General features: G+C 38.4%; 1 protein-coding gene, 1 long non-coding RNA gene and 1 other non-coding gene across 3 annotated transcripts; 2 read left to right on the forward strand and 1 right to left on the reverse strand.

Moving 5' to 3' along the window:
• Window positions 1–1,347: 1,347 nt before the first annotated feature.
• Window positions 1,348–18,004, reverse strand: LTA4H (leukotriene A4 hydrolase). Its single transcript, XM_065858776.2, has 19 exons — window positions 17,793–18,004; window positions 16,139–16,269; window positions 13,987–14,107; window positions 13,441–13,509; window positions 12,663–12,767; window positions 10,331–10,383; window positions 9,623–9,695; window positions 9,175–9,315; window positions 8,934–8,957; window positions 8,023–8,093; window positions 7,797–7,908; window positions 6,323–6,467; window positions 6,134–6,237; window positions 5,747–5,817; window positions 5,114–5,168; window positions 4,155–4,250; window positions 3,547–3,629; window positions 2,198–2,302; window positions 1,348–1,878 (listed from the first exon to the last, which is right to left on the reverse strand). Exons 1-19 carry the CDS (start codon window positions 17,946–17,948, stop codon window positions 1,758–1,760), a joined length of 1,836 nt encoding a protein of 611 aa, XP_065714848.1. The 5' UTR covers window positions 17,949–18,004; the 3' UTR covers window positions 1,348–1,757.
• Window positions 18,005–18,172: 168 nt separating this feature from the next.
• On the forward strand, window positions 18,173–18,437 carry LOC139827073 (uncharacterized). The gene is made up of 2 exons (XR_011737261.1): window positions 18,173–18,259; window positions 18,353–18,437. It is a non-coding gene; the product is annotated as an uncharacterized lncRNA (long non-coding RNA).
• TRNAD-GUC (transfer RNA aspartic acid (anticodon GUC)) lies at window positions 18,243–18,314 on the forward strand. Its single transcript has one exon. It is a non-coding gene; the product is annotated as a tRNA-Asp (tRNA).
• Window positions 18,438–19,470: the final 1,033 nt, after the last annotated feature.

Consider the following 19,470-nt stretch of genomic DNA (forward strand, 5'->3'; position numbering starts at 1 on the left):
AGAATGTAATTTTGAGAGAATCCCTGTTCATTCAGGTGATGCTGTGGAAGAAGTCTAATTAGATTTTGGGAGTGAGTTAAAAGGAACTGTGTAAATTTCTAACCCGAAATACAGAAAAATTATTTTCTGTGAGTTTTCCCCAACAGAAGTCATTACTCATTCAGAAGAGCAGAACAAATGGCTCACTGGGTCCTCAACACAAGAAAGCCTGTAAGTTCTTTATGCACAAGAAGATTGGCTTTTTTGGGGAACAAAAATAGTGTAGTGTTTTGTTGTTTTAAAAGCTGAGTGTCACAACATGCATAGAAAGAATTTAAACTTTTTGAAGCTCAGTCACCTAGGAGTTAACTTTTCTATCATTTTTATTTAAACTACTTTGACATATAAAGACTAAAGTTGAATGGAGGAGCTCAGGATGCCTTGAATCAATAAAAACCAAGAAGATATGTTCATGCTATAGTTTATATTAGAGCTGCCAGCAAGCAAAAAATTATCTCCTGGTAAAGTACGTAACTTCATCTACTCTAAAGCTTATTTCTGATCCCAGTGTTGATCAGTACAAATTGACTGACAGACTCTCTACTCCCACTCTGTGCACTATTACTAAATCCAAACCTTTTGTCATGAACTAGATTTGACATCTTCTTCCTCTAAAATAGCACACTTTTTTTGTTACTCCTTGTTAGGGCGTTACCTCTACCTCATAAGATTTAATTTATGCAGTTGTTCTCAAACTCACTTCAAAAAACCACCTGTGGATGGCAGTATTCACAAGTGTCACCTAAACCATCGACCTGAAACACTGCAGCACTTAAAAGAAACACACTTTATTTCAAAGTTGTTATATTAGCCTAAGTGGTAGTGCCCAGAATTGGTTATTATAAAAAAATGCATATATTAAGAAAGTCAAATGGGGGAAGGAAAGACTTGGGCTTTAGTACTCCTGCAATAATTAGAAGCTTTGAAAATATGTAATGGGTTGAAATAATTCAGGTTACTAAAAGCATAGCAAGATATTAAATCTGAAATCTGGCAAAATTTCCAGGTTTGCTAAAAAAAGAAAAGACTGACATACTTCAGACAACTATTAGTGCACAGCATAGGATTCAACAGGAATAACTAAAAACCATCATGATATGATTAATGCAAACAATTGAGTAACAGAACAAAGCCATGACAAACATGGCTAGAGAGAAATTCTGCTCTAACACTAGAATGTTGGGATGCACTTAGGTCTTCGTAGTCCTCCTGAACCCACCAGCAAAATTTCTCCCACCACAAAGAAGAGCAAATAAACCAAAACTATTATTTGAAAACTTTTCATACAGATCAACAGTCAGACAAGCAGACAATGAAAAAATTTATTTTTTTTAGTCTTCAGATACTTGAAGTTTCAACCATGTTGATAGAAAAAGAAAGCTGTGCACAAAGAGCTATAGCATCCATCAGTTAATTTTCCATGGGTTTGAATTCCATTATTGACAAATTATTACATCTCAGAACGGATTTTCTGTGTGTTCTAAAAACTGCTCGTAACAAAACCATTCTGACAATTTCAGAGATTTAACAATTTTGCTGTTTTACTTGGAAGTGCAAAATAGAAAGTACTGAACCTGATCCGGAAAGTTCAATTTAAGCTAAATTAGTACCAAAGCAGCAGAGCATTTAACGGCATAATCAAGCGCACATATCAGCAGTTTGTGAAATCAGTCTCTTCTTTCAGTAAGAAGAAAATTCCAAAGAAATCCATAAATTTGTCACTGATCTTGTTTCAAGTCTTTGCCCACAAGCATTGAAGTGACTGGGTGCATTGAGGCTCTATGCTCCAGATATGTCTTGACAGCCAGATCTTGAGACTTGTCAAAATTGTAGAGGTCCCTGGAAAAGAAAGGAGAGAAAAAAACCAACCAAACAAAACACCATTACAAAACTCTATGAAAACAGTACAATGGGGATTTTCTCAAAGTTTCACTTTTCCCTTGAAGGCCTCACATTAAGGTGCACACTGGGAGATTATTAATAAAGTCAGCAAGTGGAAAGCAACTCCGAAGATAAAGCTTTTTCACAGTATATAGAAAACTCTGTATTATATCGCTTTGAAGCATAACAAGTACACATAGAATGGCAAATATTATACATTCTGCTGTATTAAAAATGCCAACAGCCTGGGCTCCTACAGTTTGGAGATTACTTTTACCTGAACAAGGGTCGAGTAAACTTCATCCTGCCCTGATCTGTTGCCATTTTTAGAGCCAGAGGAATAGCTTCTTCCCACTTGGACCTGATGCACAGGCGCAGCCATCTGAAAAAGAAGAAAAAAGAAAATTTATACTTTCATTTTCAATTGCAGTGGTTAGTTATGATTCTGTTCCCATAAATACCCTGAGCAGTGCTGTATCATCACAGGAATGGGTTTCGAGCTAAATTCAACATAAAGTATTTAGTGTCTGACTAGCACATTACAAAAGAGGACTTCTGTATAAAATAAGAAAAAAATACTTCAAATTTCCTCCAAAATGGTCTGATTATTTTCTGGAACTAAGTATTTATTTTATATTATAGTAGTGTGCCATTGCACAACTCAGAATTAGAGCCGAATGATACAGCACTTGTCGCATTCGACCAAGTGATTAAAAAAATAAAACCACAACAAAAAATCCAAACAAAATGTCAACAGCAACTGGCATGTGCCGCTTTTGTTTTAAAAATAAGAAGAAATTGACCTTATTACAAGAAGTAGAAAATATGCTGTATGTTTAAAATACTTAGCTTTGTTAATAAGAAACAAGGAACTCTAAGTTAGTTATGGCAGAATAACTGTCACTATTGCAAACGTATCTAAGTACATAACAGCAGCAAAACACACAATACTTTAAGATATTTGCAAAGATTATTTACATCCTCAACGATACCTTTTTTTAACAAGCAACATGTAAACACAATGTACAAATACAAAATAGAAGAAATTAGGATGGCACAAGAATCACGCCATCGAGCTAGCAGCATTTCCTACTTGTTTAGGAACTTCGATATTTACTTATTTTTTTGAGGAGGCAAAAGCTTTGTGATAGCAAGCATTAAAATATGACAAAGTTCCCAGTTGTGTTGAAAAAATGCTGGACATCAGCAGAACTGATTAGGTAAGTCCAGGAGACCTGTTCCTGGCTAAGTTTTTTTAAAATGTTTTGCAAGCATGTTTGAGTCACAGAGATGCTTGCTATTGCATTATTGAATACCACCCCTCAAATAAGTTATCAGGTCATCAGGTTCCTTTGCTAGCACAACAGATGAAAACAAAGCACCCCTAATTAACTGCTCACTTCCAGTTCTTCTACTAGACTACATTTACCCGATTTATAAGTAACAGAATAACCACTCTGGCAAGCATAATTGCACATGCACTTCCACGACAATCCCCAACAACAACACGCCCCCAAGCCCCTGCACCCGTTCTGTACAACAGTCTGTCTCAGACAACTTAAGAAGCAGGACAGTTTGCTTTATGAAAACATTTAAGATTAGAAAAATGCCCCTGCTAGAACAAACCTGAATCTTATTTCAGAATTGTTTATAGCATTGAAGTTATATACTTCCTGCATTCGTTTGACATGCGACACTGGAAGAGGGGCCTGGAAAAGGAAATTGCGTAGTCAGAATAAGCCAGAGGCAACACTTCCATACACATACTTCAAAAGTAAACAGGTTCATTCAAGATTGACACTACAAAGGAATTAAAAGCTTATCATGACAAATACTTGTATTTGTTTCTTTCACCTTCTCATAGTTTTAGGGAAGGTATGAGGAATAAATGTCAGCAAATTCCTATATCCAGTACTACCAAAACATTCAAAACTGGAAGTATTTTTATTCTATTTATAGCTTATTTGCTATTACATCAAATAGAGACAAACTCAAGCACCTTATGATTTTGGTTTTTACCTTTCAAACCACAATACTCTACATGTTGCTCATTAGCTGAAGAGTCAGACATTATCAGGGAGGCACAGCTGAAGGTCTTCATAACTACGTATGATGAGAGCAGTTTATTTTAGCAAAACTTAAAACAAAATGGACAATTTAATTCCAAAGTACACTTGGGCTTCTGTGTCTGTTTTTCTGATACCTGAATCATGTTACCATAAATGCAAACTTACTTCCAGAAGTAACTGTGCCAGGAACTCAATCAACTGATGAGATGACATTTCCTTCAGGTCTGCTGAGCTGAATGAGCTCAAATCACACTCTTTTGCCTAAAAGAGAATGGTTACTTAAGTTTTTAATAGGTATTTCAAAGGTATTACAATCAGGTGTAATTTTTTGTTTGGATATCTGCATTTACTATTGGGCCATTCCACATAACGAGGTCCTGATTTGTATTTGTGCAGGATGTTATAAGAATGGGAAGGGAGGGACTTAAGCTACTCTCTTGACACTTTGTATTTTTCAACTTTCACTTGTTTCATCTCCATTGATCCTTCTGTCTCCACTGTCATTCTGTTAAGTGAAAAATCAAATACTTTTTATATGCAAAGCAATACTGAAGAAGAAAGTTGAAGATAACATACGAGTAGAGTGAAAAGCCATAGAGCCAACAAAAGGAACTATGCTGAACTCTCTAGTAGGTGTATGAGTTTTATGGCTAAAATTGTGAGAGAATTGTATGGTATTAGCCAGTAGTTATGATTTATGTATTTTGGTTTTTGATGAGAAAGGCATACTAGGCTCCTGTATAATGTAGGGGAATGATTGCTAATACAATATAATTGGCAGAGATACCTTGGCATTAATTTTTAAAATCAAGCCATAATATCACGGTTTCATAAAGAATATAAGAATATTCTTAGTTTAGTTAATATATCCATGTAACAAAATTCTGGCTCTGTGTGTATGCCTTGCTGAAGTATGCACAGCACTTCATGTACAGAAGTCACAGCAACTCCACAGACTCTATGATGAAAGGCTACTCTACGAAACGCAAAACCCCTGGCAGCCATATTCCACCATAAACAGATCCTGTCTCAACAAATTATACATTTCAGAAGAGAATGCCTCACTTTGTATAAAGAAAACTAGCTTTTCAAGATACAAACACTTCAGCATTCTTTCCACTCACTTGGATCCATCTTTGGCTCAAGGCAACACAAGCATTTGATAGTGTCATATCATACCTGCAAAATATTAAAAACAAAGGATCACATTTTGGAAACACAAAAAGCTCCTGTAATACGTCTATAGGAATGCTTAAAAATTATTTTCAAATGGCTCCACAGTTGTTTGTTATATGCTTGAACTCAATATTGCAACACAATTTATAAGAGATCTATTATAATAAAACATATTAAAAGTATCAGTGTCAAGTATTTCAATATTCTTGTGCATAAGTGACACTACCCCTTGATCCTAGACATTCCTAAAATGATCAAAACTTCTGAGCATATATGTTCATACATATAATATAGCTGGGAAGATACTATTTTGGTAGCAAACTGTCAGAAAAAAAACAATCCTTCCTGGCAACTTTCAAAGCAAAATGAATTTCTACCAGAACAAAACACTGAAAATATTAACAGTGTCGTTTTTTAATTCTATATGCATATATATAAAATTCTACATAGTACTAAGACATTTTCTAATAAAACTTTTGTGGGAAGACTTTCACCATGTTTACAAACTGCTTCACAATTGTTCAGAAAATTGTGTGCCATCTGGAAAAGGAAGAAATGAACTATGAAAGAACACAGCTTACGCAGGCTTCACTGGTGGCATTCCTGGAGCATGAAACCAGGCATTCCAATCAACTTTGTCAAGAACATCTACCTACAAAGCAACACAAATTCTCCCTCAATTTTAAAATGTTATTTTTAGAGAAAAGCATATCCTATGAAAACTAGTTTCAATTCTTTTTTTTTCTTTAAATATCCCTCCAAATAACCAATTACTTCAAAACAAAATATTCCCTTCTAGGGAATAAAAAAATGCATCATAATGCAAACCCATCTTCATAAGATGTCAGACTACACCATATTAAGATCTTGAAATAAGGAAGAGAAAGATAAAGAACTAGTTCCTTAGCAATGCCATAGTTTCACACAACTAAAAGGTTTCAAGCAATTAGTTTTAAATACTACCCAACCTTGTCCTTGAAGTAGGAGTACAAGAACTTCTTCCAGTCCTCGGTTATTATGCTCTTATAAGCAAACTGCTGAATGTAAGCCTTCAAGAAGCCAGTGAAGACATCTAACAGTTAAAAACCAAATTGTTTCAGTGTTTGAATTTAAAATGGGAAACAAGGATATATCAAGTCTAACTAACACTTACTTACCTGGTCCTCCAAGAAGTTGTTCAAGGTGAAAAAGCAAAGCAAAGCCTTTCTCATATGGAACAGATGAATAGGCAGCATCAGGATCTACTCCATGCAGATTAGGGACGAGGTTAGTTACAGGATTTTTATCTCCAAGAGTATTTATCTGTGACAAAGACACCAGAAAATATATTCATCTAGGAAAACCAGCACTATTGGAAATCACTACTAATATTATTTATTAAGGTAAAATCCATCCAAAACTAAGATGGCCTCATTTCAAAGCATTATTTCTCATTCTTATTCTGGAAGTTCTGAATCTGCACAAAAGGTAGTTTACTAAACTTTTTTTTCCTCATTTTATCAGTGTCTGAGCACATATCAAGCAGAAAGATGTTAAAATCAATCACCCTGTGCTACAGCTGTCTCATGTCTGTCACAATGACGAGCACCTAATAAGCTATATTTATCCCTTTGTTAACAAACTAAACTACTTGATATAAAGGGTAGCATAAAGCATAAAATGCAGTGAGGAAATATTCATAGTAAATCAGGTAAGTTGCACCACCAAACTGAATGAGGGTTGGAAATATCACAGGTTGGAAACCTGAAAAACTACAGTTTAACTATGCTGCATAAACACAAAACTAAACAACCCTCCTAGACAGCAAAGAGATTAGGAATATACCCAATTATCACACAGTACACAGGAAAAAAAACAGTTACTTGCATGAGGCATTTGAAATTCTGATGGTCATGCTTGCAGATAATTTTGACAAGCTTACAACAGCTTATCAGGATGCTAACAGGTAATATTGCCATTTAGCTGTACCCAGAACAACTGAGAATCTATAAATATGTTCCTTACAGAACAGCTTAGAAAAGTTCAAAAAGCTTTATCTCAGAGCACATTAAGCTATTAACTTCAAAAGAGATTATACACCTTGTTCGTCACCTAATAAGAAAGTATTACAAAAGCTAACTAGACAAATCTAATTGGTGGCCAGTCACAAGTGGTGTTCCCCAGGGCTCAGTATTGGGGCCAGTTCTGTTTAATCTCTTTATCAATGATCTGGATGAGGGAATTGAGTGGACCCTCAATAAGTTCAGAGATGACACCAAATTGGATAGGAGTGTTGATCCGCTGGAGGGTAGGATGGCCATACAGAGCGATCTGGACCAGCTGGATCAATGGGCTGAGGCCAATTGTATGAGCACCAACAAGGCCAAATGCCAGGTCCTGCACTTGGGTCACAACAACCCCAGGTAGTGCTACAGACTCAGGGAAGAGTGGTTGGAAAGCTGTTTGGTGGAGAAGGACCTGGTGGTATTGACTGACAGCCGGCTGAATATGAGCCAGCAGTATGCCCAGGTGACCGGAAAGGCCAACAGCATCCTGGCTTGTATCAGGAATAGCATGGCCACATGAAATCAGCTTTATTTTATTTAGATATATGCCTAAACATAAAGTTATCATAACTTTAAAAATATTTACCGTATTCTGCAGTTCCCTCCAACCTCCTAGGGCTTGGAAGTGCCTGAACTGCTCACCAAACAACCGACCACCAATCCTGCGTTCCAGGTATACAGTATGCCCCTCATTCAGCCTGGAAATACATTGATAAAAATCAGCACTGGTAGAATGGCATAACAAAATTAGTTGGTCTCTTCACAGATTAATTTCAAAATAGGATACGTACTGCATTGAACATCACACCTACCAAAAATGCTCCCATGTTTTGTTTGTCACCAAGTTTCCTGTCCAGCTGTGAGAGATTTCATGAGCAATAACCTAAAACAAAGAAAACAGTGACAGATCTACCATTAATACTCCTCTGGAAAAAGAACATCAAAATCCCAATAGAAAGAAAAAAATTCCTACGGGGATCTCATTTACTGCACTGCATTCCCAAAGTCAGTTAGCATTAACAGCACTGTTTAACTTATCCATATAATTTTTATTTAGAGGACTAACACTATCCTACCGAATCTTCTCCAGAAATAATTTTGAATGTCCAGCCCGCAAGTCAGAGCCACACTGATCAACAAAAATAGTTCCTCTGGTAGCATGGTGTAGGTACTTTACTATGAAATCACATTTCAGAATAGTGGATCCATGTCAAGTAATGGACTAGTACTGCTTTCTCACTAAGCAACTTCTACAGTGCTGGGATGTTCTAAAATATCAAAAAGGAAGAAAAACAGTCACCTCTAGAAGAATAATGATTCAAGATAGACTAAAAAGTATCAGTGTCAAGTATTTCAGTATTCTTGTGATAAGGAATTTTTTTAATCAGTCTAGTAGAAAGACATATGAGAAAAAACAACATCCATGGTACTCAGTTTTCCAGAAAAAAAACCAGAATTTACTCAAATAATACTGATCATTTTAACTTTAAAAGAAAACTACACAATATGAGTTCTAGTGTATAGACAGGTATAGATATGTCTCCAGTTTTCTAGCCTTTACTCAGAACTAAAAATCACTTTTAAGACTTCTTGAGTTACTGCCTTAACTTTTAATTCCCCCAATGAACATGAGACCAAGTTTTCAGGTATCTATTACAAAGGAATGTAAGACACAACTTCAAACTGTGTCCTACTTGAGGACATGAAGCTATTTTGCACTTACATTTGATAGAGATCGATCACCTGCCTGAAAAAAAAAAAAAAGACAAGGCAGTTGTCAGTTTAAGTAAACCTCAAAATATACCACTTAATGCAGTTTCATCTATGATTTGCAACTCCAAAGGAGGCAAGAACATTTAGAGTTCTTTCTAGGGGGAAGATTAATCCAATTTGGGGATTGATATCCTTCACTTGACGGATTAGGAAGCCCTCAGAAAAAGCTGAATTTTATCAGTGTTACTTACCAAAAGCGTTGGAGTTACAAAAGTAAGACAAGGATTCTCCATACCACCGTAAGGAAATGAAGGTGGCAAGACTAACAAATCATACTGCCCCCATACATAAGGTCCTGCTAAATCTTCTGCTACTTTCAGCATAGCTTCAGCCTGGAACAAGAATTCATACTAGTTTCTAACATGACTTCTGACTAATGAAACTGAACAAGTTATAAGCTATTAATCCCACATTTCCTTCTCTTTCACCTTGGGATGTCCCCCATGCAAAACAAGTATAAGACACTATCAATATTCACATTCAGTGTTAGTTTTGTGTTGTGACAGAAGAACAGCTTTTTTGAGGGGGTTGAAGTAGGGAAAGCACTATAGATAAACAAAACACTGAACTACAGTCTGTTCCTTTTCCAATACTATGTGAAAAAGTCAGTTTACAAAACATTTTTTGTCAGTTACCCACCTCAGCAAATTCATAGGCTGATTTATCCACTAGCTCCTTCTCAGCCCACACCAGTGTCCTTGGGCCAATCTTTCTGTTGAAAGTAAAATTGCCACTAAGACACTATGAACTGGAAAAAAGTCCATGGGAAACTAATTCGCAGAGCATATGTTTAACTGTGCTCGTGAGCAACCCACATTGCTGAAGAAACTCATTAGAGATTCTTCCTCTCTTTTCACTCTCCACTGCTAAAGTAAAACTTTAGCAAAAACAAACCACACATCCACTGTTCAGAACAAATAGGAAGCACATCTACAGATTTCAGAATGCTGTAAAGCTCTAATATAAAAGCATTATTATGGGCTAGATTAACATGCCCTTGTGCAGGTGAACAACGAGGCTGAAGCTATCATGTTATACTTTTTGTACATGACAAAGCTTATCTGTTACTGGAGGAAAAAGATCCCCTAAGCTAGAAAACGCCCTTAAGTGGTTCAAATAAATCCCAAACTCTTCATGGCATTTCTTTAACTTATGGCAAAATATATTCTATAGAAAAAATGATGCAAGAGTGAATCATGATACCTGCAGTTTGATGCAAATAAACATATTTATTGAACTCCTAAGATCTTTTAAAACTAGAAACAATACCAAGAAACAAAAAAGAAGAGATAACACTAAAGATTTATTATGATTATTAATGTTTATACTTTGTGCAGATTCACTCACCTGTTTTCTAAAGCTCCAACCACTAAAGCAATCAAATAGCAAGGTATGGGAACCTAATGGAGAACAAGAGAAAAAAAAGAAATCTTATTTGTAATGTGAGCTATCAACACAATTGATTCACTCAAAGGAAAACAAAGATATATAAATAAAGAAGCATGCACATTTCCTCCAGTTTCCTGCCTATGTTATAATAAAGGTTTTTTTTTTCCTCCCCAAATGACATTCCTGTATCTACAAGAAGTACTTGTTTCATAGATGTTTCATGCAAAGGCCACAAAATTGCAAGCATCATCTCTGTTTGAAAAAACCTGCATACATAAGAGCATACAAAAATGCCACTGGTTTGGTTACTGTTCAAAAGAAAGACAGTTTTCCATATTCATTCCAGTTCCATGAAATTCTATGGAGGGAGAATTTAAGAGATGATGCTCAGATAACAGGCAGTTGTATCACACAGAAAGAAGAGTTTTAATGAATTCAAGTAAACAAGAATATTTATGGATACAAAATTTCAGCAAAAATCAAAACATATAAATTTGGTTTCCATGATTGGAATGAAAATAAATTCTAAATATTTGTTACTTTAATGGGAAAAAAAATCCAAAGTATCTTTATAGAGAAATGCTTTCTCTTACTGCTCTGGAAACAGAAAGAGATAGTACAGCCATCCCTGTAAGAGTTCCATTTTATCTGACTAAAGAATGTTAAATTAGTATGACTTGAAAGCATAACTACTCCAAGACAACATTTCAAAACATTTTATTCCACCATTTATCATCCCCAAACCATTTCAACAGCACTCATTAAAATATACATCATATGTGTTTTAATTTTACATATTAATCCACAGAACACACAATTTGAAAGATTTACATCCTTTGACTTGTGTTATAGACAGGTTGTTGAAAGTTTGGCATTAAAATGTAGGGATATATTGACTAATTTGCTAATCTGAAATTTTGAAATGAATTCAAATCCCAAGGCTTGTTGGGTTACAAGTTTGTTTTTACAGAAGGTGCTCTCCACTGCACTTTCTACCAGCGCGGACATGCAGGAGAAAAAAAAAGTGGTTTTCGGTAAGCCCTGCACACATACAAATCCAAGAGCTTGCTGCATTTATCTCTTTCATCTAATGAAGCACATGCCTTTTCTAGCAAGTCAGTCTCATGGTTTTGTCTGTTGGATGACGTGTACATCTTTTTTAATGCATTTGTCTTTTTTCACTTATATATTTTGTGCTTAATGCATTTGACTTTTTTGTTTAATGAAACACATGCCTTTTCTAACAAATTAATCTAACGGTTTTCTGTATGAGAAAGCGTGGTATAATTTCAATTAGATTAAATGTTATTCTTTGTACAGGTTCACCCAGCTTCACAGTGTATTTCCAGATAACATACCACACAGAAGCCTTACACACTAGACGGAGAGTGGCAAATGTTTTGGCTCTCCAGAGAAGGCAGAACACCACATACCGAAAAACTCAGAGATAAGGTGACAGTTTTTTCTTTCTCTCCCCTCCCATCCTTCTCAGGTTCCATGCAGCAGCCAAATCAACCCAACAGCTGCTGCAGTTCAGAGTAAGTTCCCCTCTTCTCTCACATAGTCACACAATTCCATTCCTCCTTGCATTTATTCAGACCCTCAGCAACCCAGATCAGCTTGCTAAAACAAATTTCTTTTTTAAACTTACATTAATTTTTATCTGCTTGTTCAGCAAAATGAACTAGCATCACCAAGAGATCCTATAAACATCAGAACTGTAACCCAAAGAGCTGTGAGAACGAAAAAGCTAGGACAGTAAATTGAGACTGTCACTTTAGGAGCAGGGGAATCATTAAACTAGCTGAACTACTTAATAAAACTTCATCCTGAGAACAGTGACTTTTAACCTCTGTTGTCAGAATTTGCTTAACTTCAAGTTAAAATCAGTTCAACTGTACAGCTTCACTGCTAAGATCTTGGTAAGCTTAAAATCTGCAGGATCTGTTTTTCAAAACTCGCTCCCATGTTATTCAAGTCCACACATTATTTCCCAAGAATCAGTGCAGACAGAAAAGGTTTTGACAGTACTAGCTTTGAGTATACTAAACATTTTCAAAACTCAAATTTGGCTTTTCTGGCAATGCCAAAACAAGAAGTAAACGTCACCAGCACCAACAGGTTGACTTTTCAGAACTGGAGATTTATAACACCTCATATTTCTAGTGACAAAGGCCCATTGTAAGTCATGTGATTTATTGTGATATCAAAACCATATCTGAAGTGCTTGTGAACTGCAGGAGTTCAGAATAAGACCTTAGGCACCTGTTTACTAGCTTGGAGCACTTACGTTCTGACTGAAGAGATATATCTTCCGACTGCTGTCCTCTGGGTCGGGCATCTCTCCCTCGCGATTCGCGCTCATAAGAGCCACCAACTCTTTAGGAACGGATATCTGAAAGGTTACCTGACTGTGAGGAACTCAAGTGGCACACAGGATTATACAACATACAAGCCGCAACAGCAAAAAGAGTAGCCCAGATTTGTTCTTTTGTTAAGTGCTCCCCCTCAAGTAGAATACAAGGCATACAGAAAATTTTGTCTTAAAGGCTGGCAATAATTAATTAACCAGAAGGACTACCTCTGAAGAAAGCAAAACTTTTAAACTACTGTTAGAGTACCAAGTTGTAATGTCACATTGCACAACTCACTTTTTGCTTCCTTAAAACAATCAGACTATTTATGCCAGGACTCCAAAGATCCCCCAGGTATGCACCAAAATATATTACTTAAGGCACAGATTAGAGTCATTTCAAGTATTTTTACTTTACAGCACTCTTTGTTGTTTTACTGTCAGATTTTCCTGATTTAAGAATGTATTTCTTTCTACTACAGCACTTTTTTTTGTCTTTTGGAAATAAAGACATACTTAAATGAAAAAAAGAGATGATAGATTTATGTAAAAGAAAATTACAAAGCTAGAGAAGTGCCACTTTTGGCACATTAAGCTAAAAGTCAATATACTTTATTTTTCTTTTAGGCCACATGTCAGCAGCTACATAAAAATAAAATTTCAGCCATTGTAGTAGTAGTTTTTATTTAGAGACAGGTGACTTAGGTTCATCTACCTCTGCATAGTAGGTTAGTTTCACAGCAGGTGTATCTTGGCATGGAAAGATGGCTCTGCAGTGGGTAGCCTGGAGAGGAAATAAAACAAAAAAAGATAAAACATAACAATCTTTCTAATACAAAAGGAATAAATCCAACTAACATATTAGATTGGATATCTATACAGCTCCTCCAGAGAATTATCTACAAACCAATACATCCTATCACTTACAGCAGTTTTCACAGTTAAGGCTTTTCTAAAAGAAATAATGGTAGGTAAGGCAGATCAATACCCACGTATATTGATTGCAAAGGACTGCATGTTCTTCAACAAGAATACTGGAGAGGGTAAAGCAGTTCTGGAATTATTAAATTGCAAACATATCATAAAATCTCAGCAATATCCTGATTTATTGTTTCCATTTAGGACATTCAACACACACAATTAGAAGTTATGGGTTACTGTATTTTCCTCTACCTGCCGCCTTCTCCAGCTCTTTGGAAACCAGAGGGAATTATTATGATATGTAAACAACAAGCTTAAAAAAAAAAACAGTCCGCTCAACCTGACACTGGCTGAAGAGATATGGGTGTTTCTTTCCAGAAGTTTGCTCTGGAGTAAACCATTGGAGAGCTGAAGACTTTGGAGAGCTTTCGAAGGAGATTTCAATAATTGCTTCTTGTCCCCTGTGTAAGAGGAAAAAGTCAGACTGTTTTGACACAACTCCCGATTGCTACCAAAATTCATCCATAAAGATTTCCAGAAAATAGGTCTGCAGTGTTGTCTCAAAAGCACTAAAAATAAGAACAAGTAGCATATTAAAATAAACTTTTCCTTTTCAATTATGCTCGTAAAAAATAGCTGGCTTATTTCAATTTTAACATTCTAAGACACTTTATTACTGTTTTTACTAAGCAGAAACTTTTCCTCTTCTCTCTTCAAGGCGAACATGGACTTGTTCTTTAAACTAATGGAACAGCCACATAGTTTTGTCACAACTATCTAACATGGTACATGTTAAATATAAAAAGACCTACTGGAACAGGCAAAAGTGAATAAAGCCTATATAAGATGATAGGTGTCTTAATAATATAGAATTTGTGTATTCTGTAAATTAAAAAATAATTTTGCAGTTAATGTTATGTTCTGTAAGTATGATCCTTAAACAGAAAAAAAATACTGAAAATAGCAATTACTGGAAAACCCTATTAACAGTAGGTTAACAAGAAAAATTAAAAATGTTCAAATTTCATTCAGGGTTTTACAACTGCTGTAAAGGAAAAACTAACAGCTCTGTACCAGACAAGTGCCTGCTTGGTAACAAGCAAGCACACACAAACCTGATATATTCATGCTCTTGTTATTTAAAAATGTATCAAAACTATCACTGCCACGAAATCACTTCTGTTATCACAACGTTTCAGCTTATACATGCAACCCTCAGGAATTAACAATCCAACCATAAATCTGAACAAACTTCAGCTGATCAGAGGAGTTGGCTCCTAGATAAGGTGACCAGGTATACATATCTGGTTTACAACCAGTACTCCAAAGTACATATTTGACAAGAATAATTTGTATCATCATAAGGCACATCGCATACTGAACAGTCCAACTCTCAGTTGGAACTCCTACCCTTTCCTATCACTGTTTTATTAGTATTTACATGGGGGATTGTATCTCACACAAGATTATAAATTCTTATGATCACAGCTCATAACTCCCTCTTTGTTGCTTTTTTTTCTTATAAGGAGATCTAGCAATTAAAAAAAAGCTGAAAGTCAAACAAAAGAAACAGGCCTATGTTTCTGCTGCGGTCTATTTAAGCATTTCATTTGTTCAGTTTCATATCAGATCAAAAGTGTTTCTGCAGAAGGGATGACTATTGTATGACATTCCCTTCTCTTCCACATTGTGTGTGTTTTTAAACTGCACTAATTCAGAGAACAAAAAAAAAAGTGACAAAAAAAAATTACAAACAAGACATGACTTTGTAAAGGTACTAACCAGTTCTGAAAACAAAACAATAAAAAGCAACTTAGTATACAACTTTATTCAAACAAGGCAATCTCCATATACAATTACAGCTTTCAGCTTTGGCATGCAAGATACCATGGAGGTAAAAAATACAAAGCAAACTGCCAAAAATTTGGCATCATCATCTTATTCCATGCAACTTAAGAGGTAGATTACGTTTAAGTTCATTCCTCATCATGTTGCCAAAACTCAAGTTCCAGTTTTTAGGGACTTGGACTTAAAAACACATTTTCAAATAATAAGTTTCATTGTATTGACTACACTATCTAATCACAGTGGTAGCCTGCAGTTCTACAGAAAAAGGAAAATAGGGTCTTCAACTGCATATGTGCCATACTGTAGCAATTCTGAACATGACAAAATTCAGGTTGTTGAATCAGAAAGAATATTACTGATGAGAAACACTAGAAAAATTGTGATACATTACACAATTCACTACTTACTTTAGCAAGTAGTTCTGTACATGACATTTGACTTAGGGACTGGTAAAAAGACTCCCAAAGTTTTGGCTGTCTAATGAAATCAAATATTAAATTCAACTGCTAGGTCACATATGAAACAAATGGAACACCATAATTTATAATTCCCTTAGCAAGCTCTACATAACAACCTTGCAGGCAGACAAACCGCTTATACAGTGCATTTTGGAAACACCAAAAGGAATAGGCAGAAGTGTATACCTTCTTAGTTCAAAAGGCAGCGTGATTTCCAAGGGGGCCCCCTTGAAACTGTGCTTTTCTCCAAAACCAAATTTTGCATCCTGTCCATTTACAGTCACTTTAAATACCTGTAGGTCTCTTGTATCCAAGACCTGTAATGAAGAATATATTACATACTTGCTAAATAGTGTAATAATTAACATAGCACTCATCAAATCTTAAACACAAGTCTCTCTGAAGGAAAAAGTATTTACTAAGAAAAAACAGAAAAACTGAGTAACTATGTTGAGTAGCACAAACCATTTTAAGAGAGCAGCACTGAACTTACAAAACTGGAGTGGGAAGAAGAAGAAAACCAGCTTCTGATCGCAGAAATGGATACAAGAGTTTACTAGGTAAACTACAAGGGTAAAAGTCTCCACAGGGCTACTATGAAATAAGGAGAATGACAGAATGGCCCCTGTCAAGGCTTCCATCCTGGAACTTGCCACTGTGAATCAGGACTTCCGAACAACAGAAGATGAATTAAATAATGCGGCACTCCCATGCGCAGCATGATGGAAGTTCTGATCTTCACTATTAACAAGATGGATTTCTTCCTCCAAAATCAGTGCCAATCACAAACGGATCTGATGGAGCCAGCTTGAGAGAAAAACATCACAAACCCCAAACTTCACTTTGCATGTAACGGAAAGCTAAAGAGGTGTATACGTTTATTTGCATAGCTAATCAAGAAAGTAGCTGGCATGCTATAAACACAGGGGAAAAGGTTATAGGCATAGCTTTTCACTGGTTTATTCCCATCTTTGTGGTTCCCATCTGTTACGGTTGGACTCTATGATCCTGAGGGTCTCTTCCAACTGAAACGATTCTATGATTCTTTTCAGCAATGGGCTCTTCACCATTTTAACAGGAAAACACCTGTTTCTGCCCTTCCCTTACACACGGCGCTGGCTTGAAGCGTGACAAGCCCAGGATGCCCAGGGGCAGTGAGGCGCTGTCAGCCAGGGGTGATGGGCATGCCAGGGCCGCAGGAGAGTCTGGTCAGAGCGGGTCAAAGGGGCAGAGGAGGCTGAGGTGGTGGCTGACAGCAGCTGTATCACAGAATCACAGAACATTAGAGACTGGAAGGGACCTCAAAAAGATCATCTAGTTCAATCACCCTGCTGGAGCAGGAACACCTAGGTGAGGTTACACAGGAAGGCGTGCAGGCGGGTTTTGAATGTCTCCAGAGAAGAAGACTCCACAATCTCCCTGGGCAGCCTGTTCCAGTGCTCTGTTACCCTCACTGAGAAGAAGTTTCTCCTCACATTTAAGTGGAACCTCTTGTGGTCCAGTTTGAACCCATTACCCCTTGTCTTATCATTGGTTGTCACCGAGAAGAGCCTAGCTCCATCCTCGTGACACTCAGCTTTTACATATTTATAAACATTAATGAGGTCACCTCTCAGTCTCCTCCAAGCTAAAGAGCCCCAGCTCTTTCCTCATAAGGGAGATGCTCTACTCCGCCACTGCAGCGCGAGGGAAGGCAGGACCGGGGGGAGACGTCTGAGGGAAAGCGACACTGAGGCAGGAGGAGACGGAGCGTTCCCGGGCACAGATCCCGACAGCCCCACTTCCCCTCACGAGCCGCCCCCTGCGCGGGGGTCGCGCCCGCCCCCCACCCCGCTCTTACCAGGCAACGCAGCGCCTCGCGCTCGGCGCGCGCGGTGAAGGCCGCCGTGCCCCGCAGCGCCTGCGTACCGAAGTCCACGCGGCAGCGCAGGTAGAGGTGCCGCGTGAGACAGCGGGAGGGCGAGGCGAAGGAGCACGGGTCTTCCTCCGCCGCCATGACTCGCGCACCGCCTGCCCCGTTGCCGCGCGGCCCCGAATAACGCCGCGGTCGCCCCGCCCACTGCCGGGATTGGGGGAGGTGGGTCCGCGCGGCGGCCCATGGGAGGCGTAGTTCCGGCCTCACCGTGAAGCGCGGGGAAAGCGCGAAGAGTACTACAACCCCCGTGGTGCACTGCGGGGGGAGGCGGCGCGGGGCGCGCCGGGAAACGCGAGGGGCGGGGCCGGCGCAAGACCGGGCTGTGAGCCTGGAGAAACCATCTGGAGGCCAGGGGGGATTACACAGTTGTACGGTTCCTCGTTAGTATAGTGGTAAGTATCCCCGCCTGTCACGCGGGAGACCGGGGTTCGATTCCCCGACGGGGAGGTACGTGGCTTTTTTATTCCTTTCTTATTCTCCCCCAGGTGGTTCTCACTCCGAAGGCAACAAGCAGTTGGTGAAGTCAAAGCCGCTGCCAAACAGCCGCTGGAAAAATATCGTGATTTAAAACCAGGAAAATAACATGGCCGTTGCTACAGGCCTGAGGCAGCTGGGGGCCAGCAGGGTTTTACCAGCTCAACTGTCTAACTGAAAGAGCGTGTGGGGAAAGTGTTTTCATATTTAAATGGATCAAACAGCTGAACAGGGCAGGTAACAGCCTTCCGGAAACCTTCACCTTTTTTCTTAAACCAACACGGGAAAAAAAAACAACCTCACCAAAACCTGTGAGGTGGAAACAATAGAAGGACATGTCAAGTGGACGTGGTGCATAAGAGAAGGTGGGAGGCTGATGACGGTCTTCTGGCTGGTGGTAACACATTCTCATCCTCAAAGCAAGAACTTCAGAGCCTGGGAAGCCCCAGGGTTGTGCCAAATCGCGGCCTGAGCCTGTGTGTCCAGCCAGTGGGACAGTGCTGCCAACTGCACCAGCTCAGTGCATTGAAAAACTGTGAGGCTCCAGCACCCCTCCTTGCATTCACTTAGTATCCTTGGAAACACTTTTTTAGGAACTGCACGCTCACCCCCCCTCCTTTTTTTCCAATCCTTCTGTCAAGAGGCATTATTTATTTATTGATTAACGTTTTAGCACAAGGATACCAAAAGAGATCTCCTCTCTTTTGCGGGGGGACAGCAGATGCTAAGCAGTAGTTGCAACTGCCCGTATTTCTCTTTCTCCAAGTCAGGAAAGATCCCTGCCACTGATCACACATAAAAGAGGTGAGGAATTAAGACCCAAGACAAGAGGCCAAGGCACCCAGTCGTGAGGGGCTGTGTGTGCCTGGCTTTCAGCACGGGGAGCCTAGGGGACCCTGCTCCAGCCCTGGCTTTGTCCCCTCAGACAGTTTCAGTAAGATGAATTTGATACCCTGACCCAGGCATTGAAAGCAAATTATTCTGTACTGCAGGTGACCTCGCATCAACCGCACAAACGCAGCAGCAAGTGCTCAAGTGAGGACATACATAAGAAAAATTATCTGTGTAGTAAGAGTTAAGATCCAATTTAACAGCAAAGTTTGGCAACAAAGGGCAATTGCTCCTGACA

This window comes from Patagioenas fasciata, chromosome 1 (genome assembly GCF_037038585.1).
Source record: "Patagioenas fasciata isolate bPatFas1 chromosome 1, bPatFas1.hap1, whole genome shotgun sequence".
NCBI lineage: Eukaryota > Metazoa > Chordata > Aves > Columbiformes > Columbidae > Patagioenas > Patagioenas fasciata.

Coding starts and splice junctions, on each gene's coding strand:
- LTA4H (XM_065858776.2), bottom strand. CDS start 17,948: ATGGCGGCGGAGGAAGACCCGTGCTCCTTCGCCTCGCCCTCCCGCTGT. Junction 16,270..17,792: donor GCGAGGCGCTGCGTTGCCTG/GTAAGAGCGGGG, acceptor TCTTCATTACAG/GTCTTGGATACAAGAGACCT. Junction 5,169..5,746: donor ATGCCACCAGTGAAGCCTGC/GTAAGCTGTGTT, acceptor AATATTTTGCAG/GTATGATATGACACTATCAA.